The sequence below is a fragment of the Natator depressus genome, chromosome 1 (genome assembly GCF_965152275.1).
Source record: "Natator depressus isolate rNatDep1 chromosome 1, rNatDep2.hap1, whole genome shotgun sequence".
Lineage (NCBI taxonomy): Eukaryota > Metazoa > Chordata > Testudines > Cheloniidae > Natator > Natator depressus.
This window is the reverse complement of record NC_134234.1, coordinates 278436228-278454969: the sequence shown is the minus strand read 5'-3', so window position 1 is coordinate 278454969 and position 18742 is coordinate 278436228. Positions and strand designations below refer to the sequence as shown.

Here is an 18742-nt window from a genome sequence, read left to right as displayed (position 1 = left end):
TTCAGCTGGGCTGTGGGAGGAGGTAGATGTCTGCTTTGAGCCGCCATAGCACTACCTCCTCGGTTCTATTTTGTAAATGGTGTTCTGCCTCACCCTACTCACTCTCAGTGACGAATATAGCTTATTCCAAGGGCAACCAACCAATGCGTCCTGTTGTGGCTAACTTTAAAAAAAAGAGAGATGGGTGAAGAGTAAGAATGAAGCCTTCCTTAGAGAAAAAAAAATCCTAGCTCCATGAATCCACCTTATGCTTCCATCTGGCACTGATACCTGGACTGGGGGGTGTGACTAAGTTATTTCTGAAAACCAGGGAAAACATAGGCCATGACCACTGTGCATCTTAAGCTAAGTACCTTTGACGGCTGTACAGGCCAGTCTAGAAATTGTCAAATAAAATTCTGCTGCCGGTGGCACAGACAGGATAAAGAGGTGTGTGCGTAATAGAAATGACCGTGCTGGGGCGTGCTACAGAGCTGCAGGCCTGCTCCTGTCCTCATCCATGGATTAGTCATCCATTGTGTGCCTGCTGAGCAGGGCCTAGAAGAAGAGGGGATTTTGGCCCACGCATCAGTTTGCTCCTTGAGGGTTTGATTGAGTCATATGCATTCCTTGCATATTACTTAATGTGAACTGGTCAGATGAGCCCAGTAGAACCATCTCAGGAATATGCCCCCACTCAGTGTAGGAGCCTAGCTCCTGTTGTTGGAGCTTCCCAATCAAGAGCCAGGGAGTAGGTGTTGGCACTGGCTAGCTTTGATGTTAAGCACTCTTGACTAGCTATGGTTAAGTCTGCAACTTTTGACATTTTATTTTTGAACTACAGCACCATCCCTAGGAAAGAATAAGTGATAGTATTAAAAAAACCACACGTCAGGGGCTTTGTAAGCCTCCTTAAGAAAAGCCAAATCATAAGTCCCCTCTGCTGGCTTCACCCCAGAAGTTAATAACTTAACCTTGGTCTGAAAGCTGGCCTGACATCAACCTTTCCCCTGGGGCTGGTGTGTGTTGTTTCAGTTTGCGTACAAACCACCTTGGAAGGCCCCGTGTGGAACCAGCACTTAGCTAATGTTAAAAGGTGCCATTCTGTGTACAAAATACTTTGCTTTGTTAACAGACATGCTGAGATAGCTCCTCGTGTTACTGTTCCTTATGCAGAGGGCGCAGCAAACCAGAGACTTGTGTTCCAATAACAAAAAGGACACAGAAGCATTAGTATGGAGAATGCTTTCCCAGGTGTTTGGCTGCTAGGTCTTACCCCCATGCTTATTGATTTAGGGGGTTGGGGGAGAAGTGAGGAAGGAATTTCCCCCCAGGGCAGAGACCCTAGGAGTTTTACACCTTCTTTGGCAGGATGGGGCATGGGTCACATGCTGGCTTGAACTAGTATAAATGGTAGATTCCTTGTAATGTGACATGTTTAAATCAGGAGTTGAGGACTTCAGTAACTCAACTGGTGGTTACGAGGGTCTAATATAGGGGGAGGTGGGTGATGGTCTGTGGCCTGCAATGAGCAGGCAGTCACACAAGATGAACTAAGCACTTGGCTTCCCATGGGTTGCTGGAAGCTAGAAACAGCTATGCACCCTTGGACTTGGAGAAATGGCTTTAATCACATACAGTGCTTTCACACAGTAGGAGTGGTCACAGAGCCACTTCAGAGTAGTTTGTGATTGCTAGTATCTCTTCTTGTCAATTAAAAATAAGCCAGCTTCATTTTATCCCTCTTCCTTTCTCCACCATGTCTGGCAAGCAAGGAAGCACTTCATTTTAAATTATGTTAGGACCCTGTAGGTTTTTCCTTTCTAGACTGATTACCTACATACTAAAAGAGATAAGAATGAAAGGATTGGACTTTACCGTGGCAACCTAAGACTCTAGAGTAAGAGACCATGGTAGTGTGGAAGACTGAAAATATTAGTGGTCATTACATGTAGAGACTCTGGTGAAAAGTTCCTTGATAAGATGTGATTGAGTGATGCCCTTTTAATATTTTGGCAGTAGCAGCAGAGGTCAATCAGTTTTTGGCTGCATCCACAGACAATGCAGGAACATACTTATCTTCTCTAAACTTTTAAGAGGTTCCAGCAATAATGCTTGTTACCTTCTTCCCCATTCTACACAACTTGCCCTCCCCCAACCTTTGGGGCATCACATAGTTGATTACAGAGCTGCAGGATTTCAAGGACTACATCCATTAATTGCCTCATCACTTTTTTTTTTTTAAAAAGGGAGGGGTTCTTGTTTGCAAGGCTTACTTGCCCACTTGGTCAGTTCAAGTCTAACCAGTTTCTATTAACTCATTATCTGTTTTTCAAGCATTAGAACAAGACTGTAGTGTTCTCCCAGGCATGTTTCAGAAGACTGCTAACAATTTGTTTGAACTTTAAATGTTAGTTGTGCAGTGAGAGATAAAAAGGCATCTTTTAAAAAGTGGAAGTCAAATCCTAGTGAGGTAAATAGGAAGGAACAAACACTGCCAAATTAAATGTAAAAATGTAATATGAAAACCAAAAAAGGAGTTTGAAGAACAGCTAGCCAAAAACTCAAAAAGGTAACAAAAAAATGAAGCAGGAAGCCTGCTAAACAAACAGTGGGGGTCCCTGGACGATCAAGATACAAAAGGAGCACGTAAAGACGATAAAGTCATTGCAGAGAAACTAAATGAATTCTTTGCTTCAGTCTTCACGGTTGAGGATGTGAGGGAGATTCCCAAACCGGAGCTATCTTTTGTAGGTGACAAATCTGAGGAACTGTCACAGATTGAAGTGTGTACTTTAGGGAAAGATGGTCCTTTGCGCCCTTTTTTTTTTTGCTTGAAAAGAGTTTGGAAAGGGGCTGTCAGCTCAGTTTGGGTGTACAGAGGTGCTTATGTATCCCACTAGTGGGTGTGGGTTGTGTCCCTTTCTGTGCCTGACACCCGGAGGCTATCAGTCTAACAGCCTTCACCAACAGAGCCTGGCGCTTGAGCTTAAGCTGTGGAGACCTATGCTTTCAGCTCAGGAAATCAGCGACTCAAGTTCTTTTCATTGTTTCTTTAGAGCTTTGGCAAAAGAAATGGTCACTTCCCCAGATTTTTATTCTTCTGATGCAGTGTCACTAGTTCTCCAAGAATCCTTCAGGTCTAGCACTGTATACCCTATTGGTGAAATCCTGGACCCACTGAAGTTACTGGGAGTTGTGTCATTGACTTCAAAGGAAACAGGATTTCACTTAGTATTTCTACAGTGGGCAGCAAACGGAAGAGTAGACAGAAACATGACTAAATTAAGGCAAACCCAAGGCCCTAGGTACACTCACAATGCTCCCCCACAGCTCTGTCTCCATATGGAATACCTAGTAATACCCCCTGCATCTTCAGTACTTACCCATGCAGATGCATTCTAGCTGTGGGGTAAGTGAGCAGGGCCCACGCCCCACTTCTCATGCCAGTGTCCTCTGCTGAGGAGGTATTGCCAAGGGTGCCCCTATTCAGCAGGTCTCTGAATGAACACCCCCAATGGCATACACAGGGCAATTCAAGGCTCTCCTCCTTCCCCCAGTCATAAGGGCTAGAAGCTTTTTAAGTTAAGCAGAAACTGGTGTAACCACATGACTCCAGGTGCTGAGGTGCTAGGTCCAAGTGCCTTCATCCAGCACTGGTCTCAAGCTCTTTATACTGGTGAGTCAGAGGGTAGCAGTTTTTACCTGATAATTTAAAGATAAACTAAACAAAAGAAGTCACAATATGCAAAGCTTTATTGAAGTGGAATGACAGTGCTAACACAGTGTTCATTAACATGTGCTCCACAAGAAAAATAGAGAAATATATAGTGCTTTCGTATTTGGTAAAAGCTTGATCTAAGCAATATTATAATACACTAGTGTCAGTTTCACAGTAACTAGTAACACTTAAGCTGTGCCTTGTTGCAGAGGAAGAGTCTCTATGAACCATGATCAGTCTTGGATTTTACTCTTTCACTGAGCATGAACAAGGGCACCTGCTCCCTGCCCATATCCAAATCCTTTGGGGCCAAAGTTCTTTGCATAGCAGCCTGAAAGGAAGGGGAAAAAAAAAAAAAGCAATGTTTTCAGAAAAGACATGTTAGGATGCCTGCAAGTTACTGGACTTCTATTGCTCAGGACTGCTCAGCAGTCTGCTTGCTCCAAAGCAGTGTTCATGGAAGGATGCTAGAGAATAGAGCATTTAGAGCCATTTAACTATTCCTCAAACAGATCAATAAGTAATATTGCACAGTTGCAGAACAATTTTTGGCAATACTGCAGTGCTAAGTGTCAAACCCTGTCAAAAGAGAGGAATCCTTCTGAGATGTCAGCACAGGATTCCCACTCCAGAGTGACTCCAGATCTGAACTGGAGACCTCTGCTCCTTAGAACACATGCTACTCTGAACTGTAGACTGTTAGGGTTCCAGCATGTTTCTTCAGCTTACCTTTACAGTAAATTTCACCTTCTTTCTCAGTCAGGGTTGTGGATTCTAGACTCTTCCCACACTTGGCACATCGGAAACAGTTTTTATGCCAAGGCTAAGAGAAGCGAAGAGTATAAGTCATTGTATTTACTAGACACTCTTGAGAGTAACTTTTAAATAGCAATAGGTACACAGACTCCTGTAGCCTAAAGCAGACAAGGATCCTACTCTAGGAGTTTTCTGTTTCTCACTTAAATAATGCAATGACATGATAGATAATAGAGACCAGCTCTTTTAACAGATTGTTTCAGATGCAAGTCAGCAAAGAAATATTATGCTTTAGGTAAAACACTAAATACATTTAGGTTTTGCCAGAATCTAGCAACTGCAGCCCCAGCCACATGCACTTGTCTTTAAAACCCTCCCCCACCTTTATCTTGGTTTAAATGACACTGAACTGGTTTGATTAAATGGTGTTTTCCATGCAGAGAAGCTGCTATACGAAGGGAATTTTGCATCACAATAATTGGCCTACCTGACTCTTTCTGGCTAAATATGCTGAAAAAACAGTTTTTAACCAAGCCTTGCTTCGATTGTGTGTGTCCCTGCCCCCCCCACACCCTATTTAGCAAAGAACTTTATCAAAATCTACTTTACCTTTCCAGCTCCTATTACTTTCTCAGCAGCATAAACAGAATCACCACATCTAGAGCATTTCTCTGCACCTCCAAATTTCTGAGCGAACTTTGAAGTATTTGGACTTGTTGTAGGTCGGTGAGGAGATGGTGTGCTAGAAGGAAGAGGTATATAGTAGGTCAGTCTTGTGTGCCTATTTACCCTCTAAAGCAGTGGTCCTCAAGCTTTTCATGTCAAAGCCCCCATTGCCCCTGTCTGTACCCACCTTCCTCAAGCCAGTCAGGAACCAGGACCAGGAGTGGGGCCGCAACTCGAGGGGAGGGGTAGACAGGGGTAAGGAGGCCTAGGCTGGGGCCAGAGCTGTGGTTGGGGCTAGGAGCCAAGGGCCAGAGTCTAGCTGAGGGCAGAACAGGGCTGGGTGGTGCTCCCTCCCAGCCCTGTCACGTCCCCCGAACGTTCCTCCATGCCCCTCAATGAGGGCACACACCCCAGTTTGTAGACAACTGCTCTAAAAGGAGCAGAGCGGGGGATATCTGAATACATGATACAAATAATTATTTGTAACTACACACACCTAGGTTTTGCCAGAATCCATAATGACTGCAGCCCCAGCCACATGCATTTGTCTTTAAAATCCACCCTCACCTTATCTTGATTAAAAAAAAAAAAGACACTGAACTGGTTTGATTAATGGTGTTTTCCATGCTGAGAAGCTGTTATTTTAAGGCAATTTTGCATAATAATAGACCTATCTGACCCTTGCATTTAGTTAATGACATGATGTTAAGTTTCCTCCATGCCATAGTACTTCCCAGTTACCCAGAAGGTGTAAACACCACAAAGTAGTATCTAATACCGGATACTGACTTGGTGAGCCATTGCCCAAGTCAGTATGCCAGTTTCTAAATTAAATTTGGAGATACTGAACGAACAACCTCAGGAGAATTTACATCTCAACTGTTAAGATTAGAAGCTGGAATTTTAGCAAGACTGTGCTACTAACAGTTGAACTTTAATGGAACTAGATGCCCAATTAAGCCTTTCATGAAGTCATCAGAAGTGTGTACTAGTTATGGCATTTGCTGTTTAGATAGCAAACTCCTACTCTGAACAGGTTTTGATACAGCTTTACGTACTTTTACCTGGCCTGCTTTAAAGAACCAATTCTATCACACTTTTGCTACTGCCTGGCCAACTAGTTGCTATACCTGACAGACTGAAATGCAGTAAGGCACTTCAATTTAGAGCAGGATTAAGTTTTCCATATAGACAATAAGTCTGTATACCACCTCAAATCCTCCTTTATTTTAATTCATAAAAAGAACACAACCTTGTCAAAGCTTAGCATATGAGTAGGATTTGAATACTAAACAAGCCATGTTTAGTAAACTTTAAACTTGCATAAAGCCAGTAACCAGCACAATATAATTTTTAATAATCCAGAGAGATTAAAAGCTTGATCCTAAAGTCTTGCCTTCAGGTAACTCCCACTGGTAACAGTGGAAGTTGTGTGCAGCAGGACTGCAGGAACAGGCATCATGGGTTCAGTGCACCTCTGACCTACAGTGTCTCTCTACTTCAATATTCTGCTGTGGGATACGCTGGCATTTTAGTGTGTGTTTAGAGCATAGCCACATTATACATCTGTCAGAGCATTTGGCCTTTAACTCCTGCATGAAGAGTCTTTAGCACAACATGAAGATCACATGCCAGTTGTACATCTTGCAGTGAGATATAGTGAAGAGTTGAACTTACTTGTCATGCTTGATGCCCAGTCTCTCGCCTCTGTCCATGTTGAGCGTGCCTGCTCCTTGGCCATAGCCATAACCTTTAGGACCATACTTTTTTCCATAGCAGGACTTGCAGTAAACCTCATCGTCATGAATTGCTACAGTTGTGCTGTCTAAGTTTTTCCGACAAACCACTGGGGAAAAAAGTTTTAAATTGCCAGAAGGGGCAATTTTCAGCCATAGCACATGCAGTAAACCAAAAAAAACCCCACAAATGTCAAACGCCAGATGTCATGGGTTCCCCTGTCCACAGTTCTTCCTTATGAACTCTTCCTAATGAGCTGTGGGACTGCTGAAAATTAGAGGAGGCAGCTTCTCTTTTGAATTGGTGAATTATGTTTAGCTTCATAAAGAGGCTCTATTCCCTCCCACCCTCATGGTGATGATATTTAAAGAATGGAAACTTGTTGTAGTTTGATTAATGAGGTTACACAGAAAACCAGATATTAAGTCAGCCATTTCCACTCTTGCTTCAAGTTACATGGAAACAAGCATCTGCATCAGTGCAGAAGCATTTAATTGTCTGACAGTTCAGGGCCCTCTGTTCACATGGGCAAGCTGCTTCTCCACAGCTTTTGTACTGCTATTTTAGACCCTGGGGTTCGTTTTACTTTTTATGGATACCAGACTAGAACTGTAAACCCAAGAACCAGATTGCTTTCAGTAACCCAATAATTTCATCAGAGGCATCTTTCTATTGCAAGTGGCTGATCCTCCTTTTCGGAGGAATGCAGAACTTCAGGAAGAATGAAAGCATGTGTGAACGGCAACATTTTAGCAGGCAAGAAAGAATTAGATGTATTATGCAGATTGATCGGAGGACAGAAGTTAAGACTTGCCCAAGGTCACATTGTAAGGACTACAGCTATTTCTGCTTCCCTCTTCTAAACACTGCTTTTGTAACTAAGTTTAGTGCCCTTTCTTCAGTCATAGCATTTTGATGCCTGTACAGGACGCAGGGTTGGACTGAAAGCCCAACTACAACCCAGTTCTTTAAGACTTCGTTTAAAAAAAGCTGTAAGAGCTTCAAAATACACAGAAACCTTTGTTTATTGCATGGATTCAGTAGACCAGCGGTTCTCAACTGTGGGTCGGGACCCCAAAGTGGGTCATGACCCTGTTTTTATGGCTGGCTTGAGCTTCAGCCCCCCCCACCCAGGGTGGCAGGGCTCAGGCTTCAGTCCCCACTCCTGGGGTCATGTAGTAATTTGTGTTGTCAGAAGAGGGTGCAATGAAGTTTGAGAACCCCTGTAGTAGATAGTTGATAATTAAGAGCAATTAATCAATTTTAAAATACAAGTCTTTTATGTCTTTAAGTCTTTATGTTTTAAACTCAGCAAAACTAAACATGACCTTGGCTTCACTCATAGTGAAATATACTAAACCAACCAACTGTTTGACTGCATGTTCCAAGTTTTAATAGAAGAAACTTCTATAAAAACTGAACTTAAGCCAACTGAGCCACAGCCAAATAATTTGCTACAATTGCTGTAGAGTACCAGGAAAAGGAACATAAACACACCTATATCCCATCACCACACATAGATGGGATGTTGCAGATATTAGTGGAAAGCTAATTTTGAAAGTCTTCCTGTTTGTAACTGTAGTTTCCTTAAAGCAAGGCTGAACCCTAATTCTGTCCCCAGATAGTTGAGGCCAGAAAGCTGGGAAAGTGGCACTGCATATTTGCAATAAGTTGAAGTACTTTGATTTTGTTAGACAAGCAGTTTGTGAATTTATAAGAATACCTTTTTTCCAACTAATAAACAATCTTTACAGCAGAAAAAGCTAGTTTTGATGCCTGAATGAGTTGGTTAGACTGAAAAATAGTGACTTGGACTATTCATCTGAAATAACCCACAGCCTCCTCTGCCAAGGACGGCTAGGATTTTCGCTCCGCTACATGTATTAGTTAGAAATTCAGCCAAACTACTGATGCTTTAATATCCTACACAATCTACATGGACCTGGGTGAAAGAGGGAAAGGGAGGACTCATTTAATTATTCCTTCAGCCCTCCATCTACTTTCCAACAGATACAGAGGTAGAAGCTTGGCTCTACAAAACTGTATCAAAACAAATCGAGCCTTCTTGCTGTGCCATTACCTGTTTGGACAGAATTCAAATGTAGGTTTCTCACTCTAAAACGTGTTCCTTGCCTTTTTCCAGACATAAGGTTGTGAAGGAGAGATCTAGGCTCAGTTTAACAAGTCTCTTTATGAACTCTCCCACACCAGAGACCAACACCTTTCTTCAGTGGTTCTGGATGAGCTCTCCCTCTACTGACATGGAGGTCCTTTGAGGCATGAGGGAAAGGGTGACAAGTTAACCTAAATCTGACAGCATTCATAGCATTCCTGGGGGCCCCCAAAACTAGACCACTCTGGTAACTTCCACTGCCATTCAGTTTCCCAAATGCCAACTCAGAGCCTTTATTATGTAACCCCTATGGATACGTTTGTAGAAGAACATCTTGCTCTGACACTGTTCAGTCTGACATGCAACAGAGCCACTGAAACTTTCATTGGCAAGAGTTGGCATGACACAAAAAGCAGCATGTGAGGAATACTTACTGCAGAGGAAGCAGCATCTGTGGAAGCTCCTCCCATCACACTGAACCTCTTCAGCATGGTAAACTGTTCGTCCACAGGCACCGCACTTGTTACCTCCTCCCCAGTTTGGCATCCTGACTCTGTGGAAGATACACCAGTAATTAGAGACAGAGCAGCAAGATTGAGATTGTTCACTGAATTATTTGGTACAGGTACAGTTCTCAAAGAGTCAATACAAAAGAGTCTGAGCTAAGAACTGTAGTCATTTAACACAACGCTGCCAGTCTGCCAGATTTTTGGCCGTTTTGAGCCTAGTTCTATAAGAAAGTGTCTATAGTAGTCAGATTGTGAATACTAAACACATTCTACATCCCAGATAGTACTCATAGGGTCAAACAGCCTTTATGGGCTTATCTGTAATGCTGCAGGAGCCTCCAATTAAGCATAAGGAACAAATCTTTAAACACTTAAGTTCCCACTGTTGTATGCAATATGGCTTGGTGCATTAAGCAGGAGACCTGGAAACAGAAGATAATGCCTCCCAAAACCCAATTTTTTTACATTCCCTGTTTTACATTCCCTGTTCAGAATTTTGAAAGTTACATGAATTGGATATGCACAAAGTTGCATGCATAATGGCTTTACTGTACCTTGAATGAACACCCTCCCAGACGGATGTAATTTCAGTTTCTATACTTCATTAATCTGGTTTCTCTCTTCTGATGGAAGCCAACCAATTGTGCCAACAAAGGCATTTTGTTTTTCTGCAGAGTCTATGCCTTGGAAAATGGCATAAACCACAAGGTTTGCCTAACTGGAGAGCAATTTGCTATGCTAAGAACAGTGTTTTTCTGAACTAGTGTCTGAAATTTAGTGGTTAATGGGGATCATTTCTGAGGCATCCTCGTGCTAGTGACATAAAATCTCACCTTCACCAGGCAGGCATGTGCAGTGAGCCCAAATATTCAAAGTAGTAATTTTGGGAAAGAAAATGGCTGACAACCACAAGCATGTAGTATTATTTCTTGTCACGTACTAAGCTGCAGTAAATTTTAGGAACACCGTCATTGCACTTACTGGTTTGATACTTAAATATTTGCTAGTAGAGAGACTCCACCCCCTACAGCTATAAAAGGAAAACTAGTGCTGCTAGGATGGCACTTCTATGAATGCCAAAAGCTAACTGCTGAAAAAAATTCCAATTTAAGCAGAAGAGCACTACAGTTAAGGTAGACACTGGGAGGCCCTTGGGACAACTGGATTTTGTTTCTCAAATGAGACTGTTCATTAGATGTAATTTTCCAGACAGTCAAGATAAAAACATTGTTAGTTCTTAAATCTGCTTTATAGAGTGCTGTTGCAGTGAGAGGTCACGATTTTAAATGAGAAAATAAATCTCAGAGTTCAGCTGTTTCCTCATGCTCCCTCCCCCTACTTTTTTCCATTTGTTGGCTCTTGTTCAAATGGAGACTGTGAGCTCTTTGGGGCAGGGCCCATGACTGTACGCTGAACGCCACAGTGGAGGCCCAGTTGTTAGTTTCTTTTATGCAGACCCAGAATTCCATTGATGTTGTAGTTTTAAGACAAGGATTTCACCTATGTGTAAATATTGCGGCAGTAGGGTATTGACATAGGGAAAGTTTACAGGGCCACAAGGCCTGCCTAACAGCCCTTGGCGCCTTTGAAAAGTTCTCCTATACGAATCAGAGGTAGACATGGAGGGGGGAAAAAAAGTGGAGGCTTCCCTGGCACAACTCAGCCTCTCTTGCTACCTCCAATTACTGAAAAGTCAGACCTGTCCCTGATCTGTGCTTTGGACTCCATCTTATTAGTCAGAGGTTGATAGGAATGACATCTGAAGCTCCATCTCCCCTCTAACTGCTGGAAGCAGCACTCTCACACTCACCCATCCAGGACCTTCTGTTCAGGGAGGATGTGAAGAAAGAAAAGTGGAGAAGTATTTTTCTCCCCTCCTCTAACTTTCAAACCTGCATTTGCTGTTCCTAGTAGTTTCCCCCAAAGAGCAGTAGCAAGTACTGTAGTCAGTACGACTCTTGACCATGGCCAGTGGGTATAATAGGCCAGGGGAAAAGCTTCCCCTAGTGCTGGCACTCTCGAGACTCCAGAGAGGTTACTGATGAACCCAGGAAGCTGAGTGGCAAATTCTGCCTCCTCAGCAACCCTAGAACCTGCATGGGGCATATGAAAAGTTTCTTCCGATGACAGTGAGACCTTTGATTGGGATCTGGGGAGGAGAGGAATGGTGCAGCTGCAGCTGGTCCGGGGCTCCTCCAGTCAAGGGAGGAGTACTTGGGCCTCCAGCAAGCCCAGGGCACCCCCAGCCAAGGGGGGGGGGGCACATACTCATGACTCCTCCAGGTGGGGGGCTTGTGGCTCTGGGGGCTAGCCTCTCCAAAGGGGGGCTCCACCCACCACCCATGCTCTTGATAGTTTCACTGCTGTCTGCAGGGTTTTGAATTGGAGTTGTAAGGCTGACTAGTGTCCTATAAAGGAATGCTTCCGAGTCACTATCTTTGGGAAATCATGCTGTATGAATGGCTTCTGTATCTTTGTAGGCCAAGGATTGTGTCTCTAGGGTTACCACAGCTCCTTGAGGAACTGAAAACAATAGCGGGGATGATTAAGGCAAAGCACAGTGGTTATAAACACCTCCAGGGAAGTACCACCTTCTTAGGAGGCTCTCAAACCAGATTCTCCAGAGACCAGTAGACAAAGGACTTTGGGATAAATGGACTGACCTTAAACTGACTCGGGGTCTTCATTCAGACTCCTGATCTAGAGACTGATCAGAACTTTAACCACAGGGAAAACCCAGTGGTGGGATTTGAAGGACTGACACCTACCAGAGCCCCAGACTGGCATTGGGGTGACCCTTGGTGTGCTTTTAAACATGCATGTAGGTTCTTTTACTGTTATATGCTATCTCTAACAGTTTTTCCCTTAAGAGTAAATGTGCTTGCTTAGAAGGAGCTGTGTGGTAACTTATCACAGCTAGCAATACACTGTTCACTGCCCTTGGAGAGAAAGCCAAGTGTAGACACTAGACTTTAGGCAGACTGGCGTGCTGGGGATATCACAGCATAGATCAGGGAGCTGTGCAGCCTGAAAAAAAAATCCAGTCAGAAGGGAATGAGATACAGGTCTCTGCCCAGAGAGGGAAGGACTGGGAGCTGGAAACCTTTAAGTGGGTGCCCTTGGGGGGATCACAGAGGGGAAAATACAGTTTCAGGACAAGGGTGACAGCATGCCCTTCAAAAGGAATGTTGCTTAGTAACTGCTAAGGGACCTTTGCTCAATGGGGGGGGGGGGGAGGGAAGAGAACAGCCACTAGTGGAATGTGGGAAAACAAGATTAACTGATTAACTCAAATTGGGACATATTAAGCAAATTCTTAAGCAGAGGTTTACGCAAATGTTCTGTTTAATACAGAAGTGGCTTAGTAGCTGTTCCATTTGTGGTGGTGACATTAATTTAATTACTGAAATATTTCTATGTGCACCCTTTCCAAGAGGTCAGCACAGTTGCTTCTCAATGGGCTGGCAATAACTAATACTCTGAGCAGGCTAGTTTTGTTTTATGATTTGTTTTATGACACCACTATTTGTCATTCTTGGCATCACTGTACAGTCTAAAAATTAAGATTCCATTTCTTTTATTCAAGTGTTTGGCTGTGCTACCACACAGCAGCTGACATCAATCATGGTAAACAGGGTCCTCTGAAAGAGGGATACAGGCTGCATTCCTCTTCCAAACCCTTGTACATTAGCTGCAGAATGGAGGAGAGATTCCTTCCCACTTTGTATGCGTCTGAGAACAGGCCAAGTTGAAATTTTGTTTCTTAAATAAGCTTCTTTCTTGGGCCTCACAGGGCTTTGGCACTGTTACAAGGCACTGACCTGCCTTTTGTTTTTGTTTTCACATTTGAACCCCCCTATGTACACACACATTATTTAATTGCCTCTTCTTTCTTACAAAAATATTTAATAAGAAGGACAGCCCCAGTGATTGGGTACAGGGACTGACACCCAGGTTCACAGCTCAGTTACAGCCTTACTGGGAGAGTCAATTAATCTACCCTGTGTCTCTGCTCCCCAGCTGTAAAATAGGGAAAGCACTGCCATACCCCAGAGAAGCACTGGGAGGATAAAATCCATTATGAATTACAAGATGCACAGATACTACTGTGATAAAGGCTATGCAAGTACCTAGACAGAATTTAAAGGAAGTCAGAATTTGATGTTCTTAAGGCTTTTGATTTTCAAACTTCAACAAAGGTTAGTGCTTCAAGAGGGTGGGTGTCCCTGAGGAGACCAAGGCCAACTGTCCTCCCCTTTAACATTTCCATAGGAGCTTCTATAGCAGTATTCCTTGAGCTATCAGCACAAGTCATCCCCAACCAGTCAAGATTAGAAGACGGACTTCAGTGAGAAGCAGTCTGTTAATCTGTTCTACTTTCAGCACCTCAGAGTGGTCAGATAGCTAGAGAACACGGTATGTAGTCCTGCCCTAAAGATCAATTCTTTCCACTTAAAAGCTAGATATCATGTGTTCTGTCTACATTATTCCAACATGAGCTATGCTACACGTTAGAGCCCCACAGGCAGATTAATAGCATTCTGATTTCAGTCCTCAGAAGGGTAGGGAGGATGTTGTAGCTCATGGAAGCTGCTCGCAGAACTTGCTAAAACTTCTGCTAGTTCAGGCAGGCCTTTAATGAATTTAAGAGCCATTGACGTGGTACTAAGTTTTCCAGATGTTTGTACCAACGGTACCCTATAATTCTGAACTACTTTGTTTTTAGGAGCTCTTGGCAGCCACCCTCCTCTCCAGAGGAGCATACACCTGGACTTGCAGTATGCGCCTGCCAAGAGGTACTCAGTTCTATCCCCTGCACCCCTTCTCAGAGTGGTGCTCTTATTTACGCCACGTTGAAAGCCATGACTATACTACCCCGCTCCCATTCCCCAGTTCGGTGCCATTCTCTGATGGGAATATAGGGTTAAGTCAGCAGTCGCTAATATTTAAGCAATGTTTTGAAAAATAAAACAATGCAAGTGTTTGAAATGTTTCATTCTACACTAAAAAACCTTATCTTAAAAGGATTTGCTTGCCCTTGCTCAGTGATTGGTCTAGGAACTCACATTTCATACTATGTTAAGTAAAGCATTTGTCTGAGGGTTGGACAAAAATTCTGTAGGCGGTTGACCTTAAAGCTTTGATTCTTATTGAAGATTGGACTCTTGTTTTGTGCATTTAAACATGCACAGTGTGTAGAGTCACAAGTAGGACATCTTGCCTAAGCAGCAGTCCGGAAAAGAAGCCAACTTTAACCCTTCAGAAGTTTTAGCCATGACGACAGAACTCAATGTACTAGTGAAGGACACAAGACCCAAACTGATCAAGATATTTTACAGGCAATATGCTAAACAGCAGCATGTGGGGAAAGTGCTAAGCCATACTCCCATGCAATTCAAAGGGATCAAGGCAGTGAGGATGCCTCAACACCACCTAGAGGCAGCTACTGTGCCCCGCAATTAGGCAACCAACCCTGTTTGCTACCAAAAGAAGAGATACATACACACAATAGGAGGTGCATGGGTAGAGCTATGCCTTCCAGGCAGCTCCCCATCCATGAATCTTATACATTATCTACACATTAAAAATGATACCTGGGTTTGAGTTTCCACTGGATGCAGTCAAAAGACTAGAGTTTTGTCAGAGCCAGCCAGAAGCAGAAAAGCTATAAAATTAAAGCAACAGGAACTTAAAGAGTGGGGTTACTCCCCTGCACATACTATTTTACATAGAGCTGCATGAAATGTTCACATAGCTGAACAGTTCACAACCAAGTTGCCTTCACAAGCGAACTGCAAACAACTAACTGTTTCTGGGTTTTGGAGTCCTGGCCCATGGGAAAATGCAGCATTTCTATACTTAGTTTCTCCTGCTCAGCTCTGCCCCCCAAACTGACACTTTCCATTTTCCACTTCAATATTTGTCCCACTTCTAGAACTAGTTGTGGGAAACAAGTATGCAGATCCTAGGATTATCACTACAACACTTCCATATATGAGCATGCACTAGTACAATCTCCCTATGGCACAGAAGAGCCCAGTTAGCCACCTTCGATACTAAACCACAAACACAAAAAACTCCACAAACACACACTACTGGTTGGATAGGTCATGGGGCAGTGAGCTGTTTGGAATCCTGTTAAAAAAGGCAGGGCAAAGCTAAGATGCTCTCTGAGCCAATGGAGATTCCCCCATGCCCTCAACACCACAAGATGACTGTTGCTTCACAATGTTCTCTGTCATTCCACTGGATGAGAGGACTGTCTCCTGCAAAAGCCCTGCAAGTTTATTTGCTGAGCACTCTGAGCTGGTTCAGCCATTCAGTCACGGAACCTGACAAAATAGCAAGAGACCTTACCCCAACTGTCCAAATCTGCACAAAACTTAACTACACTGCACAAAACTGCCTCAAAAACACACTCACCTTAGAGTCTGGACAATGTTGCACTACTTTTAGAGACACTTCTCTCCCCACCCCCACCTGATGCAGTTTTTTTAAAAAAAATAAAAACAAACTCCATGATGCTTTCATAAAATGGCAACCTAGAAACAGGGAAATGTGAAGCATTTACTATTTAGTGTTTAGTATTTATAGTTTCTGCTGACAGGCTGTTGTAGCATGAGATTCCTCCCCCTCCAAAAAAAACCCAAAAAACCCCATGCAAGTTTCTTAGGGCAGGAACTGTCTTGTACAGCATTGTCAGCACTTAATAGTTAGATAATCAAGTTTTACCTGCTGTGTACTTGAACTTCTGGAAGTAAACCCTGCTTCAGGGAAGTGAGCCCCTGCTTATGAAGAGCGCTGGGGGGGAGAGAAATCTTTCAAGCTACTAATCTTACATCAAGCCAGTTTTAGATGTACATCGGACTAGCTTTTCTACTAGCTTTAATAAGAGACCCCACCAAGCCATTCTAGTCATGTACTACTCAAAATTTGTTAGTGTAACCATTGTGACAAAAATGGAATTGTTGAAAATGGAATTGTTTTGGCCAGGAACATAAGTAATCAGCTTGGCAAGCTAATGCTATGTGCACACATATCCACTATAGTAGAACCTCAGAGTTATGAGCACCAGAGTTTTGACTTGACTGGTCAACCACGCACCTTATTTGGAACTGGAAGTACACAATCAGGCAGCAGCAGAAACAAACAAACCAACCACCCCCTGCACAAAATGCAAATACAGTACCATACTGTGTTAAACGTAAACAAAAAAAATAAAGGGAAAGTTTAAAAAAATTAGACAAGGTGAAGAAACTCTGTGCTAGTTTCGTTTAAATTAAGATGGTTAAAAGCAGCGGTTTTCTTCTGCATAGTGAAGTCTCCAAGCTGTATTAAGCCAATGTTCAGTTGCAAACTTCTGAAAGAACCACCACAACTTTAGGAACGTTTCAGAGTTACCAACACCCTCCATTCCTGAGGTGTTTGTAACTCTGAGGTTCTACTGTATGTGCTTCTTTTCCACAGGTATCAGATAGCAAGTGAATTTAGATTGCTTCATAAACTGATGTTTTGAATTTATGTACGTTAGTCCACTCACACCTTCCTGCCTTCCGTCAACTCAAACTTTGAAATGCAAACCCTCCAGACCCACTATTCTTAAGTGATTTTGAAGCAGCTCTTTGCTCTCTTGCCCTCCCGGCCCCCCAAGATGTTGGAGATTCATAGACAGTAGAAGATATGGTTGAACTCAGTACCCCACAACAAGCTGGGCTACTGATTCTACACTCACAGAAACTGCCAGTTAGTTAACTTAGCTAATTTAATGCTATATAGCATAGTTTTAGGAGGCTAAGTTATTGCAAGTATCAATCTAGTATATCCAAACATATGTACATGTCAGGCTCAAAGCATTTCTAGCAAACTAGCAAAATACTAATTAGTCAAGCACCCACCAATATCTGCATTATTTAAACCATCCAATATCCAGGGATTTAATTTGGCCAAGGAGAAAGGCAGGGCCGGATTTCCAATTAGCCAGGTGCCTAGGGGCACCAGTGTTCTAGGGGCACCTGACCCCTCTAAAACTCTGTGCAACACGAACGTCAGCTGTAGCCAGGGTGGGCACTGTTCCCAGGGGCACGTATGGTGTAAATCCAGCCCTTAGCCTAATTAACCCAATATATTTTTGCAGAATTGGGGGCAGTACTCAAGTTTACTGGGAGACCACAAAACCCACACAGGTGGTATTTTGGTCTCATTAGGTAGCAAAAGCCACTTCGCTGCCATTTGAAATCACTGCCCTACTCACTCGAGGTGCATCTGCCCCATGGCTGGTTGGGCCAGCTTCAGGCTCCAACACGAATGCACCGCCCCAAGGAGTCACTGCATCTACGCCAGGGATTTCCCAACCCGGAGGATGCCGTGATAGGAACTGGCAGAGGGTGGCTCGGCTTCAGAGGCCCTACACGGTGTCATGAACCCTGACGCTCTTCGGTGAGCCACCTGTGATGACGCCTGGCCTCGCACGGAAAGCCCAGCGTCCGGGGCTGGAGAACAGGCGGCAGTGAGGAGGAGCCCCGGCCAGGGCAGCGATGCCCTGGAGCGGCGGCGCGGTCCGCCCTAGCCCGACCCCGCGGGCCCCCGCTCACCACCCAGGGAGTCAATGTGCGCTGGGGGGGGGGGGAGAGTCGCGTCTCTCTTGTCCCGCGCCGCAAGCCGGCGGGGGGAGCGCGAAGCCCGGCGCGCGCCCAGCGGCGGGGCGCTCGGGCTGTGAGGCAGCCCCGGGGAGCGCGGGCAAGGCAGCGCCCAGGGCAGAGCAGCCGGCAGCCCCCGCGCGCTGCCCCCCGGACCTCCAGTCACAAGGCGGGGCCCCGCTGCAGCGCCAGGACGCAGCCGGCCCCGGGGCAGCCGGATACTCACCGCAGCGCCTCCGCTCGCAGCAGCTCGGGGAAAGGCAGCGGCGGCTGTCGGACTCGCTCTCCGTAGCCGCCGCTGCGGCCCCGGCGCCTGTTTAAAGGGTCCGAGCGCGGCCGGGGCGGAGCTAGAGCGGGGAGCCCAGCCCCACCCGCCCGGCCAGTCCCCTGCCCCCGCCCCTGGCCGGCCGCACGCCCCAGCCACTGGGGACCTTGAACCAGCGGTCTCCACTGCAGCCCCTCCCCCCACGCCCCGGACGTCTCCTGGAGGAAGGTTGGGGTCCCGGTTTGCAGGAGCTCAGCTCGGGCGGCTCTGGGAGTGCTCAGCCGGGGAGCTGGATTTCAAGGCTCCGCGGCCGCAGGGGGGTGTGTTAATCTAGGGCTGGGCGTGCAGGTAGTTTGGAGA

At 44.7% G+C, this 18742-nt stretch overlaps 1 protein-coding gene across 1 annotated transcript; it reads right to left on the bottom strand.

Moving 5' to 3' along the window:
- Nucleotides 1–3768: 3768 nt before the first annotated feature.
- Nucleotides 3769–18465, bottom strand: CSRP2 (cysteine and glycine rich protein 2). The gene is made up of 6 exons (XM_074951390.1): nt 18344–18465; nt 9407–9525; nt 6800–6968; nt 5066–5198; nt 4430–4523; nt 3769–4031 (listed from the first exon to the last, which is right to left on the bottom strand). Exons 2-6 carry the CDS (start codon nt 9516–9518, stop codon nt 3955–3957), a joined length of 585 nt encoding a protein of 194 aa, XP_074807491.1. The 5' UTR covers nt 9519–9525; nt 18344–18465; the 3' UTR covers nt 3769–3954.
- Nucleotides 18466–18742: the final 277 nt, after the last annotated feature.